Source organism: Eleutherodactylus coqui, chromosome 1 (genome assembly GCF_035609145.1).
Source record: "Eleutherodactylus coqui strain aEleCoq1 chromosome 1, aEleCoq1.hap1, whole genome shotgun sequence".
Classification (NCBI taxonomy): domain Eukaryota; kingdom Metazoa; phylum Chordata; class Amphibia; order Anura; family Eleutherodactylidae; genus Eleutherodactylus; species Eleutherodactylus coqui.
In genome coordinates, this window is record NC_089837.1 from 370,273,181 (window position 1) to 370,300,582 (window position 27,402).

Sequence of the window (27,402 nt, forward strand, 5' to 3'; positions counted from 1 at the left end):
CAGGACCGAGCGATGATACCACTGATACTATTGTTTCATCTGGTATCCCACTTGGAGAACACAGCAGAAGTATGCAGAAGACAAGCGGTCCATCTGTCTTCTCTATACCCCACTCGAAGCGCTTAGCTGCATACCAGCTGAGCGCTCCGTGAACACAGCAGCTGTATATAGAAGACAGCGCTCCATCCTGCCTTTCACTATGTATGTTTTAATAAAAACTCAGTGCAGCTTTCACTCTGGCCACTAAGCCTAATAATAGGCTGAAACTTCCTGTTCTGTAGAGAGATATTTTCAGTAGATTAAGGCCCTTTCAGACAAGCCAAGTTATTGTTTGAATGATAGAATGACGTCATTGTTAGCTCATTCACTCGCGAACTCTGTATATACCGGCAGAGGTATCATTGGCTCATTCAAACGAGAAATCATTCAGACCTTGTATAAGTGAGTGAGAAGGACTGAACAATCGCTGTACACTGAACGATAAGTGAACAAGCCTACGATGACTTTTATGCCTGGTCATTTGGTCATTGGCTTGCGTTTAGACTAAACGATTATTGTTCACTTTCACTTGTTTGAACAATATTGTTACATCTAATGAAAGCTAACAGCTATACATAGATAACTCAGGAACCACCATTTAGAATAGGTGATTATCACTGCTCACTTTCCCACCCTCCCTGTTCAATGACCTCGCCACATGTCATAGAGCATGCCTAGAACGGTTTCCCACTGAAATCAATAAGTCAACTCCTGCTCATTGTATGAATGGCCCATGATTTCTGCTGTATAGCGTATTTCCTAGGCTGCCTTCCCACTGGCGTGAAAATTGCATGAGATTCGAATGGGTTCCTACACATAAGCGATGTTTTCCTGCATGGCACCGTGATGCTATGCGGGAAACAAATCGTTGGGCGTTCTATCTTCCTGCGTGCTCTCGCATCGCAGCACCCATTGTTTTCAATGGGGCTGGCAGCAGCAGCATCAACCCCGCTGAAAGCAATGGGAGAACTGTGCGATCTTCTGCTGCGACTATGTCAGCTTCATCCTGGCAGTGATGCTAGGCTGTTTTCACATGAAAAAGCCTTGCATCCTCAGGCTTTCACATGAATGGCGAGGGCGAAATCGGGCCATGAATAATATCACCCACGCCAGTGTGAAGGCAGCCTTAATACTGTTACCTGCAACTCCTGCAAGATGGCAGCCCACATAGTCATGTATAGCTAATTGAAGAAAAATAGCTACAATCAGGAAAAAATAATAGATTAGAAATTGGAATATGTTTCACTATCTGGTTTTAGCTGGAAAAAAATGTAGGTAATAATTCTCTTTAAGGGCTCAGTCACACAGCGTTTTAACGTGAGTTTTTCCATGCGTAAAAAAAAACCGCACTAGATAGAACCAATGCTTTTCAATGTGCGAATTTTACATGTGAAAAACGCCTGTGGCGAGAATTATAGGACACCCTTTCAGAAATTGCAGGTAACTGCAGCATCAGTGTTTTTTACTTATGACCCCATTGAGAACATATAGTGAAGATTGCGAACCTCAGGCACAGTGGTGACCGCTGTGGCAGAGGAGCGCGATGTCCTCCCATTGAATTCAATGGATCCAGTGCTACAGCCGGCTCTATTGAAAGCAATGGGCTGCCGTCAAGCCCTGCATTGGTTTTTAAAATATAAGCCCTTTCCTGAAAAATATCCTTAGAATGTGTGAAAAATAAAAAAATATATATATATTCACCTCTCAGCAGCTGACGGGGCTCAGGCGCATCCAGCTGGGTCTTCTCCTGCAGTGCTGTGAAGTGATTTCAGCAGGCGGGGATTTAAAATCCCAGCCTGCTGAAAGGGCTGCCTCTGATTGGCTGAGCACTGTGACCAATCAGAGGCAGCTCTCAGCTATTAAATGACTGCTGACAGCTGCCTGTGATTGGTCCTTGCACTCAGCCAAATGCAGCACTCACCCATTCATTGAATTTATGAGAAACATAACTTTGGCGTTAGAGCATAGGTGATGCATTTATTTCTGCTAAACATGACATTGACTTTAGACAATACATTAGTTTTAAAGTTTTCGATGTCACTGCAGGGTTTTGGAAACAGGGGCAATAGGGCAATGAAACAACCCTATAAAGAGAGAAAGAAACACTACATTAGCATCAAAAAAGTCTTAAAGATACAACATGAGTTCAGCAATTTCTTTCTGAAAGAAGAAGTGAAGATATAAAAGTATATGGACTGTAGATGTATGTGCAAAAAGCCATGGAAATGAGGAAGCTTAGTGTGATGGGGGAAGTTCCTTAGCAGAAGTTGTTAGAAATCTAATAGCAGGCATATATGGTGGATGCTGGTTGTGCTAGTTCAACACAAACATCTGTTGTTTGAGACTAATATGAATAATCTACTATGCCACAAGATTATTGTAACATATTATTCTGTTTACTGTTATAAGAGGATCATTATCAACTACAGAAAGGTACAGAGTATAGCTTCACAGGTAACAAGCTATAGGCCCCAGCAACAGGCGAAAGGGTCCATGTCCTCTGCCTCAGGTGTCCATGTCCTCTATTTCAGGTGAAGGGGTCCATGTCCTCTACCCCAGGTGAAAGAGAAGGGGTTCATGTCCTCTACCCCAGGTGAAGGGGTCTATGTCCTCTACCCCAGGTGAAGGGGTCCATGTCGTCTACCTCAGATGAAGGGGTCCATGTCAACTACCCCAGATGAAGGGGTCTATGTCCTCTACCCCAGGTGAAGGGGTACATGTCCTCTACCTCAGGTGAAGGGGTCCATGTCCTTTAACACAGGTGAAGGGGTCCCTGTCCTCCACCTCAGGTAGGGTTGCCACCTTTGTCATGGAAAAATATAGGCCGTGGTTAAAAGGGTGCGTGGCTTGGGGTGTGGCTTAGGTCGTGGCTTATCACAGGGCCAAAATTTTGTTCTGTGCATGCGCGACGGCTGTGGACAGGGGGCCATAAAGGATCACACATTGGCGAGCGCGACTTAAGGGCTGACTGACTAACTGAGGGACAGACAGACTAAAAGACTGACTGAGACACAGAGAGACTATAGGATTGACTGACTAACTGTGGGAAAGACAGACTAAAGGACTGACTAACAGGCAGACGGACTGCAGGACTGACTAACTGAGGGACAGACAGACGGACTATGGAACATACAGACTAAGTAACTGACTGACTAACTGAGGGACGTGCAGACTACAGGACTGACTGACTAACTGAGGGACAAATGGATGGGCTATGGAATGGACAGACTATGTAAATGACTGACTCTCTCTTACACCTGACATAATTACTGAGGCAGGACTTCCCACCAGCTGCCTCCCACAGAGCAGCCCCTCCCTCTCTGTCATCTGTCCCTGTTGGTCTCCGCAGTAGTAGTTCAAATAGTTAGCAAATGGGTCAAGTGGGATGGAAGGGGGCTTAGGAAGGGGAATCTGATGGCAGTTACACAGGGATGATGGCAGCAGTGGCTGTCAGCAACTTACCCGGGAGTCCTCGACCGTGCAACCATGAAGAGGAGGATTCTCAGTGCACAGTGCAGGGTCGGGCTCAGGCCGAGATCACACGCTGGAAGTGACATCACCGCCTTCCACACGTGTAGTTAGTGTCCCTGGACAACAAAGCCCTGTGGATGATTGGCTAGCCAGCGCCGGCCAATGAAAGCTGGCACTGGGTTAACCAATCACAGCCTTTCAATGATGTCTAGCAAATCAGAGCATTATCTTTGCTGTAGGCGGGGAATTCAATCCCCGCTTCCAGAAAGCATTAAAAAATACCCGTCTTTAATAGGGCCGGTAAAAAAAAAATACCGGCATCGGCCTGGGCCGCAAAATACCGACAAAGCCGGTGAGTTACCGGCTGGGTGGCAACCGTAGCCTCAGGTGAAGGGGTCCATGTCCTCTACCTCAGGTGAAGGGGTCCATGTCCTCTACCTCAGGAAAAGGCACAATGAGAGATTTTTCAGCTGGAATATGAAAGGGCTTTAGGCAGAGAGGAAGGAGAGCCTAATGGGGCCCACCTTATGTACATCATGTCTTAATAGTGCCCACCTTCTTTGCCCCTCATTGTAATAGTGCCCACCTTCTGTGCCCCTCATTGTAATAGTGTCCCATCTTTTGTGCATCTCATTGTAATAGTGCTTGTATTCTGTACCCCCCAATCTTGTAAAACGCAGACCCTGAAACTCTTAAATAACCAATCCAGATATTCGGAGAGTCAAGGGATGGGGGGAGAAGTCAGGGTGCGTCATACACTTTCTGTGACCTGTCAGATGGCAGTACAGCGTGAATAGGAAGGAAGTAAAGGTCATTTAGCGATCGCAGAGTTTTTGGGACTGGGGGGGGGGGGGCAGGAACATCCTCACCACAATGACAGCCAGGGCTGAACACCTTTGGGCCCCCTGGCATAGTGGCCTGGTTGCAACTGTGACCCCTGCAACCCCTATAGTTACGCTACTGACAAATATTTACAGTGCGCATTATGATCAGTGTTTATGTAGAAATATTTCACATTCATATTGCACTGTATCTCACGCTAAAGTGCTGATCCCTTTCTCCTAACTTCCTGTCCACTGCCCTTTGTGAAGTCATGCTGTTTTTGTTACTGAAGACAGTTGAATGGCTGACAAGAAGTGAAGGAGGAAATAAGTCATCATGCCCATTAAAGTCTATAAGAGCAGAGGGGAGGGGATAGGAGAGAAGCAGAGATTCACACAGATTTATTTAGAGTTAATGATGGGTAATTTGCTGCTATTTAATCACATCTCCATTGTTTAGTACTTTTGTATGATGATATTATACCTTTGTGTGTTACAGAGAGCAAAATTTGCAGTTTACTGTGCCACAGTATAAGGCCAGGCTCACACGACCATATGGAAACACACTGCAAAAAAAACGCATAGTTTTACTGGTGTGTGGAGCTGCGTATCACCGCATTTGTGATCACGTAGGCCTGCGCATGACAGCATATCTCACGCACACTCTCATACTCTGGCTTCCTGGTTTCTTCCTTTTTTTAACTTTCTTTCTATTGTCTCTAAGCAGTGTTGCGTAAAAAGGCCGCACATATAATAATAGAATAATAGGGCTTTACTGCACTTAATATGCGGTAAAATAGAACATGCTGCTTTTCCTTTTTTATGTCAGTATTATACACAATGAATATACGCAAATGTGAATGTTGACTTTCATTGACTCCATTTTTCGCGTAAATTGCGTGCCTAATACGCAATTAAATTACGCTCGTGTGAGACCCGCCTTAGGCCTCATGTCCACGGGGAAAATCAGGCCCGCTACGGACTCTCCATGGAGAATCCGTAGCGGGTCCCTCCTGCCCCGCGGACATGAGCGCTGAAAAGAAGAATTAATAAGAATTAACTTACCCGCAGCGGACCGGGAAGGTCTTCTCTTCTTCATGGCCGGACCTTCTTTATTCGGCCGGCGGTTGTACTCGGCATGCCGGCGGCGTGCCGCGCGCACGCGCCGGGCACATCCGCCGGGCCGAAGCAAGAAGATCCGGCCGTGAAGAAGAGAAGACCTTCCCACTCCGCTGCGGGTAAGTTATTCTTATTTTAGGTCTCCCGCGGATCCGGACGGCTTCCATAGGCTTCAATAGAAGCCTGCGGGAGCCGTCCCCGTGGGAGACCCGCACGAAAATGGAGCATGGCACGTTTTTTTTCATGCTACATTTTTTTAAATTCCCTTTTATTGACCATCCGCGTTTATTTATCTACCCGCGGGTGGTCAATGCATCCTTATGGGATGCGGATCCGCGGGCAGGAGAAGAGTTAAAATCCGCTGCAGATTTTAATTCTTCTTTTGCCCGTGGACATGAGGCCTTAAGAACACAGTACAGCAGCCAGGCTCCTCCCACCAGTTCAAACTGAAATTCAGAGATACAGCCTACAAAGAGAAAATGGGACAAATATAGCATAATTCTTCATATGTACATATGGCAGATTATTCTGAAAAGTCATCTGAAAAGTTAGATATGCTTTAAGGACCTAGCCTATGAGGTAGCACATCTTCTTAAAGGGAAACTGTCAGATCCCCCAAGCTGCCAGGGCTGTGGGGAGCACACTATAGTGATAGACACACTGATTTCAGTAGTCACTTATACCGATTAGTTAAGCTGTTTTGCAAATCTTACTTCCTCCAGATGCTGATTGACAGGACTCTCTGCATGCACAGTCACCCACAAAGACCTGCCAATCAGCATCTGGAGGGAGGAGGGAAGGGGGAGTGTATATTTATGAATATGCATGAGTTTCATTGGACTCATCTCCTGCAAAGTTTCAAAAGTATTATTTGCAAAACCCCTAAACCAATTGGTGTAAGTGACAGTGGGTGCAGTGCTCTTTTAGAATCGTCTTCCAAGTTTTCCTTGCACAGCGGCACTCCCTACCATGAAGATCTTCAGGCAACTGCAGCATGGCTCCATTCACTTGAATAGGGTCATGCTGCAGATCTCTGCACAGCTGGGGACCTGATGGTACTAGGAAAAAACAGGGAAGGGAATGTACCACTAAAGGGCTGTGGCCCCTTCATTTTCAGGATCAGTGAGGGTCTCAGACATCTATTCTCCAGGAATCATAAAGTGATCACTTGTCCTAGCAATATTCCAGAAGTTTATGAGGTGAGAATACCCCTTCAGTCCACTGTAATATTTACTGTTAGCCACTGAACTACTGTCCTAGAGACTATCTCTAGGGTTATGATCAGCAAAGGTTCAATCATGAAAGTCTGCACACAGCCAGGCCGGTTTCATATCTGCAACACAATTTCCAGATGGAAGTTCCGTTGCAGGTATCAGAAGAAAAAGCGCCGCACTTTTTCTTCCGTGCACAAAATAGGCACCTGGGTTCTACTTGGGCGGTTCCTATTATAGTGAATGGGGTCAGCCCGATGGTGGTCGGTGGTGGTACCGTTTGTCTATGGGGATTCCCCTACCCTGCTCCCCAAACAAAGCAGAAAAGTGGAATCGCTGCCGCAGATGTGAAACCACCTTTATTGTATTAAAACTCAGGGTCACACAGTCACCTTTTTATTTTTGGCTGGCGGTACACTTCAAATAGAAGCATATAGCAATGAAATCATTTGTCAGCAAGACAGAACGTCTGCTGTATCAAAGTGATAAACACCACTATACTTTACGACATAGATAAGGCTGCTTTCACACCTGCGTTAGGGTCAGTTCAGGGTTTCCGTCTCTCTGCTGCATTTATGGATAAACTGGTATAAAATGGAAAAAAACATCATTTTTTTCCCCATTGATTTTAGTGGGATTTCAAACAAATAGAAAGCAAACGGAAAGGCTTTCGTCTACTTCCATTCCGTCAGGCTTTGGATGGAAAGTATGCAGAATGCGCTATTTTTTCATCCCCCAAAACTCTAAACCTGATGGAATAGAAGCAAAAGGAAGCCTGTTCCATTTGCATTCTGTTTTTTGAAACCCCATTGAAATCAATGTCGAAAAAAATGATCCGTTTTTTTCAGTTCTACTAAAGTTTCTTTCTTGCAAAAATAGAGCAGAGAGACGGAAACCCTGAACTGACCCTAACGCAGGTGTGAAAGCAGCCAAACTCTATTTCCTCATTTTATTGTAAAGTGAGTTTTGTGTTTTCTCTTTTTTCTTGTGTATCCATAAATTTATACTAGTTATAAAGTGCACATTGGGTTGTTATTTACACACCTAAAGGAAACCACACCTGCAGGATGCGGACTGCTGCCCACATACAGTATACATATTACTGTGAAATGTCACAGGTAAGCAGGAACGTTTGTCCTTATTGTAGAGAATAAAGACCATGTATGAAAGGTGTGTCCGTGGTAGAATGCTCATCTTTTAGATCTCCACTGTTCACAACTTTGTATGTTACCATTAGAGTGGAGTCACAGTGAGGAACAGTAAGCAAGAGCCCATACATTTTTGATGGGTCTATCACCGCTCTGTAAGAGATTTAGCAGAGCCTTAAAAAGTGTCATGTATGCGAGGTCTGTCTTCCACTCAAAAACTTTCTTCTCATTGACTCAGTTCATTTTAAATAATAACAATAATTATTTTATACAGTATTTATGTAATGTAAACTGCATGTAGTATTCAAGAACCACATACCTTTTTAAGAAACTGCATACACTACTAAAAACTGCATGTGTTTTTAATGCGTTTTTTAATTGCGTGTAAAGTGTGCAATTATATACAGGGAGATGTATAACTTATACCACAGATAGATAAATAGATAGATAGATAGATAGATAGATGGATAGGATACAGAGGGAGGGAGGGATGGAGGGAGAGGGGGATAGATTACAGCACTTATCACCTGCTCCAGTCTCCTACGCTCCCCGACACTGCTGGCTGCGTGATGGGTCAGTGCACTGCCGGCTGGAACAATCACGTGGCCGGCAGAGCAATGATAGATGGCAGTTGTGACCAATCACAACTGCAGTCTCTCAGTGGGAGGAGTTGGGGGAGTCTGCAGCCTGCAATTGGCTGCTTGCTCACCTGTTAACAGTCCTCCCCTTCCTGAGTACCAGCCCGTGGGTTGCAGCGGTCAGACTGTATCTGACAGGTGGACCGTGGGCACCCTGTTTGCTGAGGGGCCTAGTTGCCATTGTGACCCCTAAAGTGATACTGCAGAGCATCTCAGTGTCCACAGACTGAGAACATCTACACCTTAGTGACCACCAATGCCATGTTACAGTGCTGGCTCCCCTGGCATCTGACAAGCTTCCTGCTGTGCCTCAGGGTGTTAAGTACTTATCGGCAGCTTGGGTATGAGCATCACCTAGTTATGGCAGAAGAAGTGATGCTGAAACATACTGCTGTCTTCATCTGCTTTGATTTCTCTACTTGTGATGTATGTCCACCCAGCTGTAGCAGCAAGTATACTGAGAGAGGACCATCCACTGTTGGAACCAGTGTGAGAGTATCATCTAATAATGCCACACTGGCCTTACTGACTCTATTAGAAACTGCCCACTGGTTCCATCCTTCAATTCTGTTGGCTGTGATCTGGAGTTTAAAGTTTGATGCGATGGGAGACACCTTTAGAGATGGGGGCTATGAGTAACTGCCAAGTTTGCCCTCAACTAACACTGGCGATGTGAGAGTGTACATGACTAGATCGCCAGATGTTTTCTGCCGATCTGAGAGTGTACATGACTGGAACATGACTTGAGAGTGGAAAGAACCTAAAGCAATTACCAGAGATGGTAAAATTACTAGACACATTGCCCCTTAAACTACATCTGTCAAAGTCTGACCCCACACCTTAAAGCAAAGCTCCACCTTTGCACTGGTCAACAGTAAAAATCTTTCTGACTTGAAAATAGGTATTTCTTAATCATTTCATCATGGAAGAAACAAAAATGACATTGAAAACTTTGAGTTAGCTCTTGGCTCTGAGGTGTAGCCCATTTAAGTTAAATATATGTACCTTTATTCAGATCCACAATGTTAGGCATTTGAAGATGTTGTGCATGGCTTCCTGGGAAATCGAAGAGTTGACAACTACACTGAGATTGTGAATAAACTTCTAAAAAAGTACCACGATTAGGTTGTAACATGTCACTCCAAATCCATACATTCTCACCTGGACTTCTTCCCTGACAACTGTGGCGCCGCGAGTAATGAACATGGAGAGCGATTCTCCATGGAATGAAGGTATCAAGGAAAATGGAAGCTTCTCTACTTGTGGACTACTGTTGGATGGTGACAAGAGACGCCCCAGAAAAGAAGTACAAGCGACTAGCAAAAAAAAAAATCCATTCATGCGATTACGCCCTTTTATTTGAAGTTAGTGTAGCAATAAAACCAGAGTTAGGCCTACTAAACAAAATCTAATGCCACATTCATTTTCCTTGACCCAAAATTAGGGTAGATTAGTTATTTTGAGAAAAGAACAAACTTCAAAGCGTATTTTTAGTATTTTGATTTGAGATTCCTATATCTAAAAAACCAGAGCTAATAAACCAAATCTAATGTCATGTTCATGTTTTAGGGAAGTTTAACTATTTTGGGAAAGGAAAAAATGTAAAAGTGCATTTTTGTTGTCCAGTGTTATCAATGTCATTTATCTTGTAATCAGCAAACATAAAATGTGGCAATTTACAGTATATATTATAGTATACATAAAAAATTAGCTCTTTTTAATAGTTGTCACCAGACCAATAACGAGCTATGGGTGTTATGGAAACAGCTAAGCTCTCGCTCAGCTATCTCCACAATACTCATAGAATTATACAGATATGCAATTCATATGTTTGACGATCCATACAATGCTATGAGTGTTATAGAAAAATGCAAACATTCTCACTAAACTGTCTCCAACATTGAATTGTATGGAGAGCTATTACCATGGTTATGTGGGTATATTACATCCCTGTCCACTGTCAGCTTCCTCCTCTATATTTCTAGCACCTCTTCCTCCTCTATTCTTCACTCTCTCATTGTAGAATTCTGTCATTTTCTTCCTACCAACAGTGAGGGAGGGTAGCAATAGCAGGAGATAGGAGAACTGGAGGCTGGGGTAATACTAGCCATGTTATGTTGACACATGCTGCAGTAAGAATACCTACTATTATGCACTTTACAAATTAATATTGCCCACTTTTTGCACCTAGAAAGTAATACTGCACCATTTTTGCCCCTTAACAGTAATAATGCTCTCTTGAAAGTGATAAAACCTCCTGTATGTTCTAATGGTAATAATGCCTACTGAGTGGGGAATAAAAAGTAATAATTCCCCCAATTACCCCATTAAAACTAATAATACCCTCTTTAATCAGCCTTAGGCTGGATTCACACGAACGTATATCGGCTCGGTTTTCACGCCGAGTCGATATACGTCGTCCTCATCTGCAGGGGGGGGGGGGAGGATGGAAGAGCCAGGAGCAGGAACTGAGCTCCCGCCCCCTCTCTGCCTCCTCTCTGTCCCTCTGCACTATTTGCAATAGGGAGAGGTGGGACGGGGCGGGGCTAATTCTCTGAACTTAGCCCCACCCCCATTCCGCCTCCTTTAATTGCAAATAGTGCAAAGGGGCGGAGAGAGGGTGGATAGGAGGCAGAGAGGGGGCGGGAGCTCAGTTCCAGCTCCTGGCTCTTCCATCCTTTCCCCTCTGCAGATGAGGATGACGTATATCTGCTCGGCGTGAAAACCGAGCCGATGTACATTCGTGTGAATCCAGCCTTAGAAAGTAATATACTCACCTTGACAAACTGTTTCTACCAACAAGAACAAAAGAGAAGTGGTGACCCTAAGCTAGTATGTGTAAAACAGTGAATAGGTGATATTTTCGAGATCTTTTTAAAAAGCTGTGCTATCATAGGAACAACATAATTTTATATATTAAGACTGAAATGTTGGCTAGTTACTCCAAACTGCCTCCTATGAGCCATGAATGTACATACAGACCAAGTGCAGAATGTATAAAACCAATGTAGGATAAAAGGGCTGTCAGACTGTAGTAAAATAACATATATAAGTGAAAGCCCTCAACGCAGGGCCTCCTATGGCGCCATACTACACATCGACACCATCTGCCACCATATAGTGTCTTATCCGGTGCTGTATTTCACAGATATTATGCCTTAGAAGCAAAAAAGAAAATATCTCTGTAACACTGTATCCAACAAAGTATGCTAGAATTTAGTTTTTTTTTTATTCATACACAATCAGACAGAAAAATACCTCCATATACCTGGATAACAAGAAATAGATGTGGTGATTTGAAGGGGACGTAAAACATTTTAAAAGAGATGGAGGTATTAAGAAAAGTAAAGAATTTCTCAGGAATGCACTAATTTAAGAACTCAGCTCTAGATGTGCTCTAATTGCCTAAAAATAGTCTCCGTTATGTCCATATAAAAATAGATTTATCCCATATCAAAGTATAATCATCCCAGTCTGTTGCTGCAGTTCCTAAGATCAGCCCCCCCCCCCCCCCCCCCAACCCGGGGTTAAAAGATAACAAGAGGCTATGTTAGGAAATAGTCTACTTATTTTTGTTATATGTATAAACTCTCAGAGAGCCCCTTTAATAAAGCTGATAATGTAAGATGTAAAATGTTATCATGAGCACATTATACCATAGTGATAATGCATACTAAATCTGTCTAGCAAAAAGCAGAATACGCTCTAATTATGGACGTGGGGGAGGGGGTATTATTACAAAGCTGGTAACTGAGAAGATTAAGTTCAGTGACAAATGAGGCGAAGGATGTGATAAATGATGAAACCTCCGGTGAAAGATATATTGCCATATAAAGTATATATTTAAGTCAGCAGGATATGTGTATGCAGTCAATGGCAGATGAGTAGCCTGTATGGATTTATAGCACGTGTAAAACTGCATATCAAAAATATAGTAATTCTTGATGTAGTTAAACATGGTCTACTGTATCTGCAAGTAAAAATTAAACTTCTGTGATAAAAATAAAATATAATGCAATACAAGCCTGTTTTTTTCTCATTTACAAGGTGTAGTCTGTTAAAAAAGTTGTCCACACGCAGCCCAATTCATATTGTGAGATTTCAGGGGCCTCGTGTGGCGCAGAATGTTAAGGCAACAGGTTCAATCCCCAGTTGGTTCAGGGAGCCGGCTCAAGGTTGACTCAGCCTTCCATCCTTCCGAGGTTGGTTAAATGAGCACCCAGCTTGCTGGGGGATAATAAATAAAAAGATTACCTGAAAGCGCTGTGAAATAGGTTGGCGCCATACAATTAACAAGTCCCTTTCCCTTTTCATAGTATGGTCTCTTTTCTGCTGAATTTGACCTCAAGAAGGAGGAGCAAATTTAAATTTGCATACGCAAAAGGTGTTTCCTTTCCTACTCCTGGCTACGTATGAATGTTCCATGATTAAGGCTGGGTTCACACTGGGCGGATTTTCTAAAAAAATCTCATCCACACGGGACGGCAAATCCGCTGCGGCTAAGCCGGTAGAAGCCGATTGCAGCATGTTAATTTTTTTTTTTCGCTGCGGCCGCACTCTCCTCTATGGGAGCGCCAGCCGCAGCAGAAGAGCGAGCGGCCGGGACGCTTCAAAACCGCTGCGGGTTTTGAAGCAGCGGTTCTTCCGGCGGAAATCTTGCGGTTTTTCACTGCAGCCAAACTGCAAGATTACCGTCGACAATGGTAGGGAATAACATAGTGACTTTCTGCTATGGAGCACTACTCTATGACACTGCTATCTATACCAGTGTTCCCCAACCTGTGGCACTACAGCTATTGCAAAACTACAATTCCCATCATACCCTGACAGCTAGTGCATGAAGAAAGGTGTAGGTTTTTTTTAACAGCTGAAGAGTCATAGGTTGGGGAAGACTAAATCTTCAACTTTAATTATTGCTACTTATGCTCTTTCAGTTTCCTGTTGTTGAGGCCGCCTGCACACGGCAGGGCCGGATGCTGCAGCGGGAGCCTGCAGCGGTATCTAACCCTGACAGCAGCTGGCGACCCCATATACCTGTCTCTTTTCCTCTTTATCTGTATTGCGGATTATTACGGTGAACCGCCGTCGGACATGCGCAGTACAGATTTTTTTCCAAATGTTTATTTTTCACGCACCGTCGCTAGGCGATGACGTGGAATCTGCGACCTGTGCACAATGTTGACTTCAATGGAAACTATCTGCGTGGTATACACACAAAAATAGAGCATGCTGTGATTTTTCCTACACTCACGGAAACCGCAACTGGCTTCCACAAGTGTGCAGGAAGTATCTATTTTCCATGGCATGCTATGGACGGTATTTGGTGTGGATGCATGCCATAGATTCCGCAGCAAAAATCCGTTCTTGTGCAGGCGGCCTAGGTTTTAGGGGCCCATCACATTTTACTATGGGGCCCTATGAGTACTAGTTAAACCCTAATTTACATATAGTAACTAGAAATACAATGATCCCAAATAAAAGCACAAAAGTCCTTTAAGTATACAGCCATCTGTCCATATGGCCCTTTGTAAATTTTTGCCAGCTGTTAAAAACCCCTAAACAGATCCCTTATGGCTATTGTGTAACCAACTAGCCTATCTGCATGTACTGAAAAGGGCATGGACAAAATAACGGTGCTCTGTTATTTTTGAGTTTGTATAGAATAAAAAGAAGCTTTTATCACATCTTCCATCTGGAACACACAGGGTGCAGCATCCTGGAGGAAACAGTGGCAGTGTAGTGGCCCACTACAACAGGGCCCCTCCATAACTGTATGTATGCATTTGTCTTGTCAATGTCTTCTGTGTTGCAAGAATGGTGTTTATTGCCTAGCTGCAGCACTGAAAGAGCTGACTGTCTGGGAAATGTATCTGTTTGTTTGTCATGTGACCTTGTGACATATAAGTGCTTGGAAGGCGTGTGCAAAGGAGTTCTGTTCTAAGTTCTGAGAGAGTTCTGGGCTGAAAGCGATCTCTTCTGGACCTGCAGCAGAGAGGTCTTCAGGAGTTCCACACAGGTACCTTTAACCTATGTAGTTCAAAATGGAAGAGGCAGAGAGAATAGCCTAATGACTGTCGGGGACTACTACTTTCCGGGAGTTCGGCAGTGTGAACCTAACCGTGAGTGTGAACTGGTAGAGATTAGGAAAGAGAAGAAAGTGTGATACTGGGCCAGGACCTACAGATAACTGTGGCTGTGGTTTCTCCTGACGTCCCATGAGTTCTCCCTGTCACACTGCCTGTTCAGGAAACTGCTGAACTGTACTGGTTGCTGAAGTTGAGTAAATCGACCGGTCACCCGTCTCTTTCCAGAGATCGCGTCTTAAAAAGTACCTGTTTGTGTGTGGATTTATTCTGACAAGCAGGAATTCCCCCACGGAAGCTGCGCGAGGAAGCTCCACCATCTAGGAATCCCCCACTGCAGAAAAAATGGTATCGGCATGCATGAGAACAGAGACTAGAGTAATCCAATATTGGGTTTCCCTTTTATTAACCTGCCCTCGGCCCTTGGACGTGTCGCCAGTTACCCTCTGGGTGGGAGATGGTAGAGCTACCGTGACAAGGCCCAAACTCTACCCCACTATCTCCTAGGCCGTGGCCCGCTTCTCGGACGCTGCAGCAGAATATCATCCTTTTACGTCCTTGATTTTCATCCATAAGGGTATATTCACATTGAAGTGAAAGGGAACTGAGCTGCAATACCAGACTCAACCTATGGACCAGGGTGGCTCTCTGTTTGGAAGAAAGCACCAATGTTTTCCTAAAATTTACTAACACTGGACAGCTACTGGTGTATCTTGTCTCCACCAAAAAAATGTGTGGAGGCCTCGGATTGTGCTGGGGGAGGTATAAGGTACACCCACAGCTGCTGATCAGCTGGGCTCCTGTCTCTGCAATGCCATGCCCTCCTTTTTCTGCTTCAAGTGGCTTCACCACTGGGCTCCCTGCAATGCCCCAGGCTGTGACAGCATGAGATGGCTGCTGCTGTGTTGAGCAGGTGCACGATCAGCACGACGGAGAGGAAAGGGGACGGAGCAGTGGCGCTCCCACACCTTCTGTGCACGGAGGAGGCAGCACAGCAGTGTAAGGCACCAGCAGTCCCCAGCTAAGCAGGGAGGGCAGCGGCAGGGGAGAGTGAACGAGGAGGCAGTGAACTCACACATGGCACGTCATGCAGGGGGTAAAACTGACAGCGGGGCCAGGGACCGTGATGAGAGGGCGGTGGGGGGAGAGGATAACAGTGTCAGAGACTGAAAACAGAGACTGAAAGCAGCGGCGGCCCCGGGAGCACTTGACAGAAGCAGCAGGGAGGCGATCGGAGGCTATACAATGACAGCAGGGAAGATCTTGTGGGCGTCACCTCGCCCTCCCCTCCAAATCAACCCGACCAGCCCATGTCTCCACCCATTCTTCCGATGGAGACAAGATACACCAGTACCCACTGGACAACCCCTTTAACCTCATGGAGGATGTAGACAGGCTGCACATACATAGTCTGGAGCCATAAGCACTCCATTTCCAGCTGCACGGTGAATATGGACATATTCTTTCCTAGACGTATTGTTTTGGAGAAGAATTGCTCCATGATATGGCCCTGCATGGAACATGGCCCTTTTTCATTCTGTAAAATTCATATAGAATCTGCCCTGTGTATGTCTGTATATGAAATCAGAGGCAGACATAGTTACAGTAAGGTGTTTCCTTCAGACATCTATGGGCACTGTACAACTTCAAGCCTGTATGGAACCATAATACGGTCATGTACATAAAGCCTTACTCAGAAGAACCTGTCCTTACCTTTAGCTCGTACCTACTACATATGTAATTGACTGCAGCCTCACTAATTACCTGTTGATAAATAAGGCCCAAGTATACATGGATGTCAGTTGAAAATGCAGTATATGTTTCAATGTATTTGCATACCTCGTCCTCCTTACACAGAGTTAACATAAAACTGCATAAGAATAATGAAAGCAGAAAAGATTTACTGACATTTGGAGATATGCAAGAAGGAAGCAACATGAAAGTTTTGGATGCCGGATTACAATTTACCCCTCCTTTAAAATGAATGTAGCAAAGCGTGAGAATGTAATTTGCCCGCCACCCACTGCTAGCATCCTTCTCATAGACCACGCCTGGCCGAGCAGATGTTGAATGTCACTTATCTTGGCCTACAAAAACAACGGTATGCAGGAAAATACTTTAACAATCCGTACTGTATTATATAAACATATTTACAGTTTGTAAATTAACTTGCATTAAATGGTTATGTTACAGCCATAGCAATGTAGTTTTACATGAAGGTAGCAGTGCGTTAGTTTGCTTTTTTTGTACAGCTAATATGAGAACAGGAAGCATATTTCCTGTCGAACTACTCCTTTACCACAGGTCTGCATGTGGTATTACATTTTTAACCCCTACAGTGCTGGAGGAATCTGCAAAGCAGAAGATAAATCTTTTTTAACTTCACATAACTGAGTTTCATCAAACCAACATGTGGGATCCATCAGTGATCCTAACCAGATACAAACTGCAAGAGGTCTTGAGCAACCTCTAAAAGAACCTCATAAACAGCAAATATTTGATGAGTAGGAAGAAACAAGAAGTGGAATGGCCACTTCTTCTTTCTTCTAAACAGGCTGTCGGCTTCTGTGATATGTAACACAAAATACCTTTGTTTTTCCTCTAAACCCCTTCGTTCCCTGCAGCACTATACATATTCAGTGCATTGCATCCGTGATGCCCCCTGAATCTGCCTGCATCTAGGCCGCTTAGAAATGAAACAGCATGGCCTCAAAATACAAAGCTGCTGTGCATTGTTCCTTTAATAACACGTTGTATTAAACAATGTGCTGTATTTTTCAGGCTACAACTAAACAGCAGTTACTGCTTCATCTAATATTCAAAAAAGGCTATTCAGAAACATTCCAGAATTCACAAAGAGCAATTGGTAGTGTTGTCTTTACTCATATAATAGAATGCAATGCAAAAGAATAGGAAGAACAGCAAAGGCAGCAAAGGGTTACAGATGGATGACATCACTCCTCATTTGCATAGAGGCGATTATATAAAAGCAGGCACAGCTCTTCCTCTCTCACTCAAGTCTGTATCTTTGAGGAGCTCTTCTGTTAGTGCGTTGTGTTGCTGGTAAGTAGTTATTGTCTTCATTTTTGGGTCTTAATGGAAAAGGATTACAAATGCTGTGTATGTTTTAGAGCTCTTGCCATCTCATTCTGCTGGTTTAGTAGCTTTATGCTTCCTTTGTCTCTATTCTGAAGAAAGCTTTCTTGGATTTGCATATACATTTCCATTTTACTGTTATCTTCCTGTGGCTATCTTAATTTTCTTTTTTTGCTTGTAGTGAAGCACTAACCTTCAGCAGTTAGCGTTAAGATTTGTGCTGTGATGTATCTAAAGTGATGGCGTAGTCTGATTTGGTGCCTAATTATGAGATATTGAGGCTCCTATAAAGGGTTAAAACTGCTATACTTGAAATGGATGCATTGGAATAACATTAATTGGTGCAGGGTGCTGCTATGTAGCTGCTCTGCTGAAAAGGAGTGGGGGCTGATAAAGAACAGGGCGGTGGTTAAGGCTCCTTGAGTTAGCTGCAGCCCTTTGTAAGCAAGGAAGAATGCATGACTTCATCTGCCAGCAAGGGATTGCTACCCACCATGCTTGCTCAACCCTCATTAACATGTGAGCTGGTATGAATCCAGATTATTAGCTCTTTGTGATGAATAGCCAGTAAAGATGATGCATCACTGCCTGTATTTTCTGCCTTTTGATTGGATTAAACAAACTAAACCATTGAAGTTCATCATAAAATGGCTCAAATGTGATGCTACTAAAAAGTAAGGGGCATGAGGGCGTGGCAGGCACTGTAATATCAAGTGACACTTTTTGCAGTGCAGACGTGGTGGCGCTCTAACATTCATTCTCTTCTCCTTTGTGCAGATCACTCTACAAAATGTCTGACAAACCAGATATGGCTGAGATTGAGAAATTTGATAAAGCCAAGCTGAAAAAGACAGAAACGCAAGAGAAGAATCCCCTTCCTTCTAAAGAAAGTGAGTATCCCTTTTTTAATTTTATTGAGTTTTTAAAATTTTTTTTTGTCTTGCTTTCTCTGTACTGCTATAAATGTTACTTATAATACTAATTACTTTTATTTTTATCTTTTTTCAGCAATTGAGCAAGAGAAACAAGCGTCTGAATCCTAATGAACCCCATCACCCCTATATGCACTGTACATTCCACAAGCATTGCCTTCTTATTTTTCTTCTTTTAGCTGTTTAACTTTGTAAGAAATAACTAAGATACAAAGAGGTTGGAAAAACATTTACCGTGATGCCCCGTTACACCGACAGAAAAGTTAATAAAGAACTACTGAACACTGAATGAAGGCGCTGCCTTTCCATCTGCCTGTCTGGCTGGCTTTGGTTTTGGTAGCATAAGCGACCTTGCACGATGAAAGGAGAATTTGAGTGGAACTACAGATATCCAGTAATATGTGGTGATGTGTTGGATGGAAAGCTGCACCAAGGTCCGGCGAGCTGTAAAATGCAGTCAACTCGAGTGCCATTTATTTGTTCAAAATGATTTGAATTATTGGAATGCACAATTTTTTCAATATGCAAATAAAAAGTATAAAATATCTTCTGATTTGTGTAATTTTTCTATCTTTGCCAAGACACTCCTGGAGGAAATGTGGGTAAGACTAAGGGTTTTCTGTAGTTATCTTAGAAAAATTAATTATATGCTGAAATAATTGACCGCAGTGAATGTACTGATTACACTTAATGTCTTGTCTTTGGGATGCTCTTAGTTTGGCTCCTAGGCTAGGTGTGGTCAGCATTAACCCTTGCATGAGAAATATAGCCTGTAAAATGGTAATTTAAAATGTCATCTCTAGCACGGAACACTGAACTTCAACTTATTTATTTACTCTTAAACTGTTATTCTAACACTAACATATTTGGAGTTTACCTATTTGTCACAACAAACTCCTTTCCTACTGGAACTGTAGGAGTTGTTAAATTCAAGTTGCTACATGTGTAGTTTTAGCACTTAACCCTCTCATATAGGAATTGCACTTAAATGTTGCTATGTCTTGTGTGTATCTTGGCATGTGGAAGCCAGAAGTAAGGAGGGGCTGGAGAGCCAACAGACTGTGCACGGAGATCAGAGTGGCTACTTTTTTGTAAGCCATATTCAGTTCTCTGGTTTTTAAATCTGTTAACTTCTTGCTAGCTGCACAGAACAGATGGTCACAGAACGGGTTAGATGGTGTACATGAAATTGCAGTTGGTAATGACACAATATACTATATAGACTTCACAGGTTTGTGGTAACGTGATCTTGCAACATAACAGCAGAATTATACCATGACTAACTGCTATAGTTTGCTCCAGGGGCTTGGTCTGCCAGCAGTGAATATACGTTTACTTCAAATCTAACTGAGGCAGAGAAGGCTTGTTGACCTCTGGCCTGGAGATGCAGAGCAGATGTTTCACTACCTTTTTGGGGCTATACAAAGTTGCAAACACTCTGCTCTGTCTTTACTGTAAAGACTGGTGCCATATGCTGGGCTTTATTTAATAGCAGCTCTGAATATCCATTTCATGACAAGTAAATATTGCTGATCTTGGTGAACAAATCCAAGTTACAGTACAGTTGAGGCATACTGGATTTCAAGTGACGGAGGCTAAACTGCTTCTGAATACGTGGTGCACACAATTAGTATGCATTGATGGTCCAGAAGACTACACGCTGCTCAAAGCAGGTGTCTTATACTAATGCAGTGTGCATCAAGTAGTCAGATGCACTTTGGCTATCTTGGCTTGTGCAGGCCCAGAGGGCTGCTTTAAAGGGATCAAATCATTGATGTATGACTCTCTGGTCAAGTTGACATGGCAGGCATGCTGTGTATATACAGCATTTCAATGTCTAGGAATTTTCAATAAGTAAGGCTACCTTCACATCTGCACTAGAACCTCTTGAGCATCCAGCACAAGTGAAGAAAAAGCCTTGCATGGAGGGCTTTTGTCCGGTGACATGCTGGACAGCTCTGCAGAAAACAAATGGACCCCATTAAAGTCAATTGGATCCGATAGGGGAGGGGATTTCTTTCCTGCCTCTGACTCAGCAGGAAAACTGAACCACCAATACAGATGTGAAGGCAGCTTAAAGGGAACAGTTTAAGCTGAAAAAGCTGATCAGGGAAGTTGCTACAATGAATAGATTTGCACTTGCAACACTAACATGTTTTCAGTGTGAATTCTGAATGGAGGCTTCAACTTTTATTTTTTTGCCACCAATTTATATACTGTGCAATATTTTATGGTTGCAATTCCCCCTAAGTATGAATACTTAGAGGTTGGTTGCATGTAAGTGATCTAATGAGACATGATCTACTGATCCCACAAGACCACTGTTTCCCAAACTCCAGTCCTCATAGACTGTGTCCCCAGGTCATGTCTTCAGGATTTCCTCAGTATTGCAGAGGTGATGTAACTATTGTCAGTGCCTCAGACATTACCACAGGTGTTCTTACTATAGGATATCCTGAAAACATGACCTGTGCAAGGACTGGAATCTGGGAAACACTGCATTAGACTAACTCCCTAGTGAACTGATCATGACACAATGTACATGAGTCTCTGCAAGCCCAGTTCAGATAAATGGGACAGGAACTGATGTTTCTACAACAAATCTATGTGCATTCCTTATCAATGGAGGACCCAGAAGCCATTGCTTCACCCCCACCCCCCCAGGAATGGCAACTGATGGGCATCACAATTCTTAGGGTACCTTCATATAGGCTCACAGTCTGCTTCAGGCTTTCAGCCGTAAATATGCTTTCATTCCCCAGAGGCCAAATCCGCACCTGAGGGTGCATTCAGACCGTATATCGGCTGGGTATTCACGCGGGCCGATATACGGCGTCTCTCTCTGCAGGGGGAGGAGGCTGGAAGAGCTGGGAGCTTCTGCCCCTCTGCACTATTTGCAATGAGAGGAGATGGGATGGGGCTAAGTTCCAGGAGTCCTTCCACCCCCCCCCCCCCTTTAAAAAAATAAATACAAATCGTAACTCCTTTATCCATCGTCGCTGTATGAGAGCTTGTTTTTTGTATTTTTTTTAATGGTGCTATTTATTGTACCATATAATGTACTGAAAAGCTTTTAAAACTTTCTAAGTGGAGTAAAATGAAGAAAAACAACATTTTGCCATCTTTCAGTGCGTCTTGTTTCTACGGCGCACAAACTGCAAAGAAAACAACATAACTTTATTGTATGGGTCGGAACGATTGCTACAATACCAAACTTGTATAGTTTTTTTTTTTACTGTACTATTTTTCTAAAAATGTAATTTTTTTTTATTTTCTGCCGCCATCTTCTGCGCGCAATAGCTTATTTTTCCGTCAACTACTTTGAGCATGGGCTAATTTTTTTGCAGGATGTCCTGTAGTTTGTTAGTACCAATTTGGAATACATACGACTTTTTGTTTGCTTTTTATTGCATTTTTTTCTGTGAGACGGGGTAACAAAGTGCATTTCTGTCCTTTTTTATTTATTTTTTTTTCGGACGACGTTCACTGTGCGGGGTAAATAATGTGCTACTTTGATAGTTGAGACTTCTAGCGACGTGGCAAATGGTTTTTTTGTTTGACTTTTTTTTATTTTTTTATAGATATGGCAAAAGGGGGGTGATTTAAACTTTTATTACTTTTTTTTTTTTTACAATTAATAAAACTATTGATCTCAATTTTCACTTTTTTTTAAAGCCCCCCTGGGGGACTGCAACATGCGATGCTTTGATTGCTCTTGCAGTATTACTGCGATTTGACAGGCAGTCACGATTATGGCTTGATAGGCTGGGGCCTTTTAGAAGCCCCCCCCCCGCTGCCATGACCCCTGCACGGCTTCCCTGATCTCACCGTGGGGCGGGGGGGGGGTGTCGTACGGGACCCCTGAACATCGTTCGGGGGATTTAAATGCCACGGTCAGAATTGACAGCGGCATTTAAAGGGTTAATAGCCACAATCAGCCGATTGCAGCTATTGCCCGCGGCTGTCAGCTATAATAAACAGCTGACAACTGCGCTGTATGAAGAGAGGTCGCCCTGCGACCTCTCTTCATACATACCCCGAAGCTCCAGGACATAAATGTACCTCCTGGAGTGGGAAGGGTTAACTGTGGCAATACTGCAGCTTTTAAGCTTTGTATGTCAAGGATTGAGATCTGTTGCATGCTGTGGGTTTAGAATCTGCAGAGGTTTTAAACGCTGTGGATTAATTGCAAAACTTGCAGCCTGTGAAGGAGACTTTTTAATGTCTTCTGCACATGTCTTGTACTATGAATACTGTTCAATTTCCACTGTCATTCTCACATGTGTAAAGACTGCCTTAGGCTATGGCCACAGGCAGATTTGCTGTAGATTTTCCATGCAGACTCTCTCCATGGAGAATTTTTCATGCAGGTTTTTAATCTGCACCATGTCAATTATAGTACTAAATTTTTGATGTGGATTCTACCTGCTCTAATGAGGCGTGAATTCATGCACCAAATGGATTTTTCTTTTCTTTTTTTTTTTTTTTTTGTGGGTTTTCCACAGCAAATCTGTCCCAAGTGGACTTGGTATTTGTGCATTTTACGTGGGAACAGTATGATTTCAACCTGCTGTGTAACATATTAAATGTTTATGCCAGAATCTAAAGCTATTTATGCCATGCGTGTGACTTAGTGCAAAATCAGGGTTTAGACTACTACCGTAAAGTGCAACTTTTTTTTGTTAAAGTTGCAGTCCTACTCAGCATACAACCTGGCTTTTTAAAGTGTTTTAACATTATTGTAGCAGTCTTTCAGAACGCCTATGGTTGTGCCTCAGTGTATTTAGCTGTGCCTCACTTGGTGTGCTGCAGCTCCTTCCAATCATACCCCCAACAATCTTATACTGATGACTTCGGAAGAGATTTAATCTCAGCACTATGGGACCATCTACATAACCGTATCTGTGCATTCCAGGAATGCTCCAGAGACTCAAACTATGCCGAATCACCCTAATAGCAGACTCCAGGAAAAACTACTGAACAGGCAATAGACTAAATACTTAAGTCTTCCCAAACACTATACAAAAATAGTGACATCACTTCCCCCCCCCCCCCCCCCTCCTCCCTTCTCCTCCTGTGGATAGGTCATTAATATTACAGTCCTGGAAAACTCCTTTAGGACAAAAGCACAATGCTCGCCGCTATGATGCGTAGTTGCACATGAAAAGGATTTTTATTTTCCCATTGGAGTATTCAAACTCCATGCTATAGCGTGAGTTTGAATAAAAACAGGTCCTGCCCTATCTTTCCTGCATGTAGTAGTAACTGTGCGGGAAAGATAGGATTTGCACTTTCTTTTCTTCTCTCTTCTGTATGAACGAGTGAGAATACCGCTAATGAAAACAAAACCATTGAAATCAATGGTTTCATTTCGTCCCATTATGCGGCCGTAATTATCACAGCCGCATAACGGGACTAAATCATGTCCATATCAAGAAGCCCTCAATGGCAGGGATGTATGCTGTGGCAGGTTTATCAAAGGCATAGTATTTGTCACAACATAAGTCAATGAATTAGTCTAATGTTAACACGGTGTAAAATGGCGCCAGATTCAATAAATGTTGTACTGTGGTGAATTAATACATTCTGATTTTGCTGCTCTTCCAAAGTATGGAAGTGGTTTCATGTTAATTTAGGAATATTAACTAGAGATGAGCGAACGTGTTCTTAACGAGCACTTACGCACCCGGACACCGGCTTTTCCGAGGACTTCAGTGTTCGCGCGTAAAGATTCGGGGGGCGCCGGGGGGCGGGGAGAGGCGCGGCGGCGCGGGCGGCAGCGGGGAACAGGGGGGAGCCCTCTCTCTCTCCCTCTCCCCCCCACTCCCCGCCGCACCCCCACCCCCCCGCGCTGACACGGCGACCCCCGAACTTTTTTCGCCCGAGCACGGAATTCCTCGCAAAGTTTGGTGTTCGGGCGAAAAGGGGCGGGGCCGAACACGTTCGCTCATCTCTAATATTAACAGATCCTCTGTACATCTTGTATTCAAACTGCTGAAGAGAAAAACAGGCCTTGTGGCCTACAATGAGCAAGGCTCATTCACGAATTGCTAAGGAAAACAAGACCACAATTAATCTAAGTGCCTTCAAGTAATATACGGTCAGACTCAAGTATGAAAACTCTTTTATTGAAGAACATCCCCCCCCCCCCACGCATATAACTAAATTCCACCCTACCTCCACACCATTCGCAACCTGATTAGTTGTTTGGATTAACTTATTCACGGTGATTGGTTATTTGGGTTGGCTGATTCACGATGATTGGTTATTTGGTTTGGCTGATTCACGGTGATTGGTTATTTGGGTTGGTTGATTCACGGTGATTGGTTATTTGGGTTGGCTGATTCACGGTGATTGGTTATTTGGGTTGGTTGATTCACGGTGATTGGTTATTTGGGTTGGTTAATTCACTGTGATTGGTTATTTGGGGTGGCTGATTCACGGTGATTGGTTATTTGGGTTGGCTGATTCACGATGATTGGTTGTTTAGGTTGGCTTGAGTAGAGGTGATGTGGAATAGGGATATATGCCCCCTACACACACACCCTACCGCAACCTTCAAATATTTCCCCTGTGTTTAGCATCCAGTCCAGGTTTGGGCTTACAGATGCTGGTGCAAAATGCCAACCTGATTGTGTAAATAAGGCCAAACTTGTTGCTAAGGGCAATACTGAGAACAGCTTCTTGTGCACTGGTCCTAAGAGACAAAACCGAAAGGTACCCATACACCTTCAATAAGCAATAATTCCCACAAGCGTGATTTAACCATGTTTTAAATGGCGAATAAAGTCAATGAAAGGACATTGATCTTCATTGATCCACTCACATTAGCATATAGACATTGAGTGTAATACATGTGTGAAAAAGAATGCAGCCTGTTATATTTCACGACATTTTCTGAGCGTACAGTGCTATTATTTTCTATGGGTTGTGTATTCGATGCTGTACACATGCAAAACATTGCAACGCCGTTATGAGACAGCGGGAATTTTAAAAAAGAAACTAGTCACATAGCACATGACCACGTGCATCAGATACACTGTCATACATAGTGCGCTATTGCTGCCTTATGCAGTGATAGCTGGCGCCCACAGCGGTAAAACACTGCATGATCCATGCAGCATTTGTCCGTAGGAATTAGCCCTGACTGTTGCACGAACAAGTGCTCCTCTGACAGCTGTTTCCCTTGGCTCTAAATCCCATTGCAAAGCAATTAAAAGTGGCACAGAAAGTTATCATGACGTGTTAAAAGTCATATCAACCTCTGATACATCTATACAATAAGTCGCACTGCTCACCTGTAGTGTAATTGTTCTTAAATATACTGTCCATACCCAAAACTCACCCATCCAGACTCTTCATTGCTCCATTGCTGCATTTGCATTTACAAATGATAGTGCAATTAAGAAATACAGTAATTAAAAGGTATTCAAATCTCAAGATGATGAAAAACTTGGAGGGTCAGTTTGCTTGACCTGTGTCCTAGAGAAAAAATGGTGTAAGGTGCCAAGACATACGTTTTCTTTGTAGTAACATTAGAACAGTAGAATATAATTGTGGAGGCTCCATTTTCCCATGCCATAATCATGATTTTTGGATGATCCCTTTACTGATTTTGGAAAAATAATTGGTAAGGTGTTCTGCATGAGTACGTGGTGGTATTTTTTTTTTTTTTGTTAAAGCTGAAGAACTGTACACCCTGTAGCCGTTATATACTGAATGCACCACAAAGTGATATACTAAATCTATATATATAAAGCTGAAAGCCCTCACTGACTCACTCACTCAATGACTGACTGACTCGCCAAAAGTTCTCCAACCTCCCGATGTCGTAGAAACATGAATTTTGGCACGAGCATAGATTATCTCCAAAATAGAAAAAGTAATTGGGTCCCAACTCGATGATTCAATTCTAGCGCAAAAGAATTGGCGTCGAAATTTAACGTACATAATCTAAATCTCTCACTTCCCAATGTCATAGAAACTTAAAACTTGGCACGGGCATTGAATATGTCATAAATAGGAAAAGTTATTGGGTCCCAACTTGATTATTTAATTCTATGCTCAAAAGAATTAGCGTCCAAATTTTACGTACGGAATCCAATTTTCTCACATAGAAACTTAAAATTTGGCACGGGCATTGAATATGTCATAAATAGGAAAAACTAACGGGTCCCAACTCGATTATTCAATTCTATGCGCAAAAGAATTAGCGTCAAAATTTTACATACGGAATGTATTTTTCTCACTTTCCAGTGTCATAGAAACGTGAAATTTGGCACGAGCATAGATTATCTCCATAATAGAAAAAGTAATTGGGTCCCAACTCGATTATTCAATTCTAGCGCAAAAGAATTGGCGTCGAAATTTAACGTACATAATCTAAATCTCTCACTTCCCAATGTCATAGAAACTTAAAACTTGGCACGGGCATTGAATATGTCATAAATAGGAAAAGTTATTGGGTCCCAACTTGATTATTTAATTCTATGCTCAAAAGAATTAGCGTCCAAATTTTACGTACGGAATCCAATTTTCTCACATAGAAACTTAAAATTTGGCACGGGCATTGAATATGTCATAAATAGGAAAAACTAACGGGTCCCAACTCGATTATTCAATTCTATGCGCAAAAGAATTAGCGTCAAAATTTTACATACGGAATGTATTTTTCTCACTTTCCAGTGTCATAGAAACGTGAAATTTGGCACGAGCATAGATTATCTCCAAAATAGAAAAAGTAATTGGGTCCCAACTCGATTATTCAATTCTAGCGCAAAAGAATTGGCGTCGAAATTTAACGTACATAATCTAAATCTCTCACTTCCCAATGTCATAGAAACT

At 43.0% G+C, this 27,402-nt stretch overlaps 1 protein-coding gene across 1 annotated transcript; it reads left to right on the forward strand.

Moving 5' to 3' along the window:
* The first annotated feature begins 17,437 nt into the window (after positions 1 to 17,437).
* Positions 17,438 to 19,103, forward strand: TMSB4X (thymosin beta 4 X-linked). Its single transcript, XM_066578047.1, has 3 exons — positions 17,438 to 17,593; positions 18,404 to 18,516; positions 18,635 to 19,103. Exons 2-3 carry the CDS (start codon positions 18,417 to 18,419, stop codon positions 18,667 to 18,669), a joined length of 135 nt encoding a protein of 44 aa, XP_066434144.1. The 5' UTR covers positions 17,438 to 17,593; positions 18,404 to 18,416; the 3' UTR covers positions 18,670 to 19,103.
* The last annotated feature ends 8,299 nt before the right edge of the window (positions 19,104 to 27,402 follow it).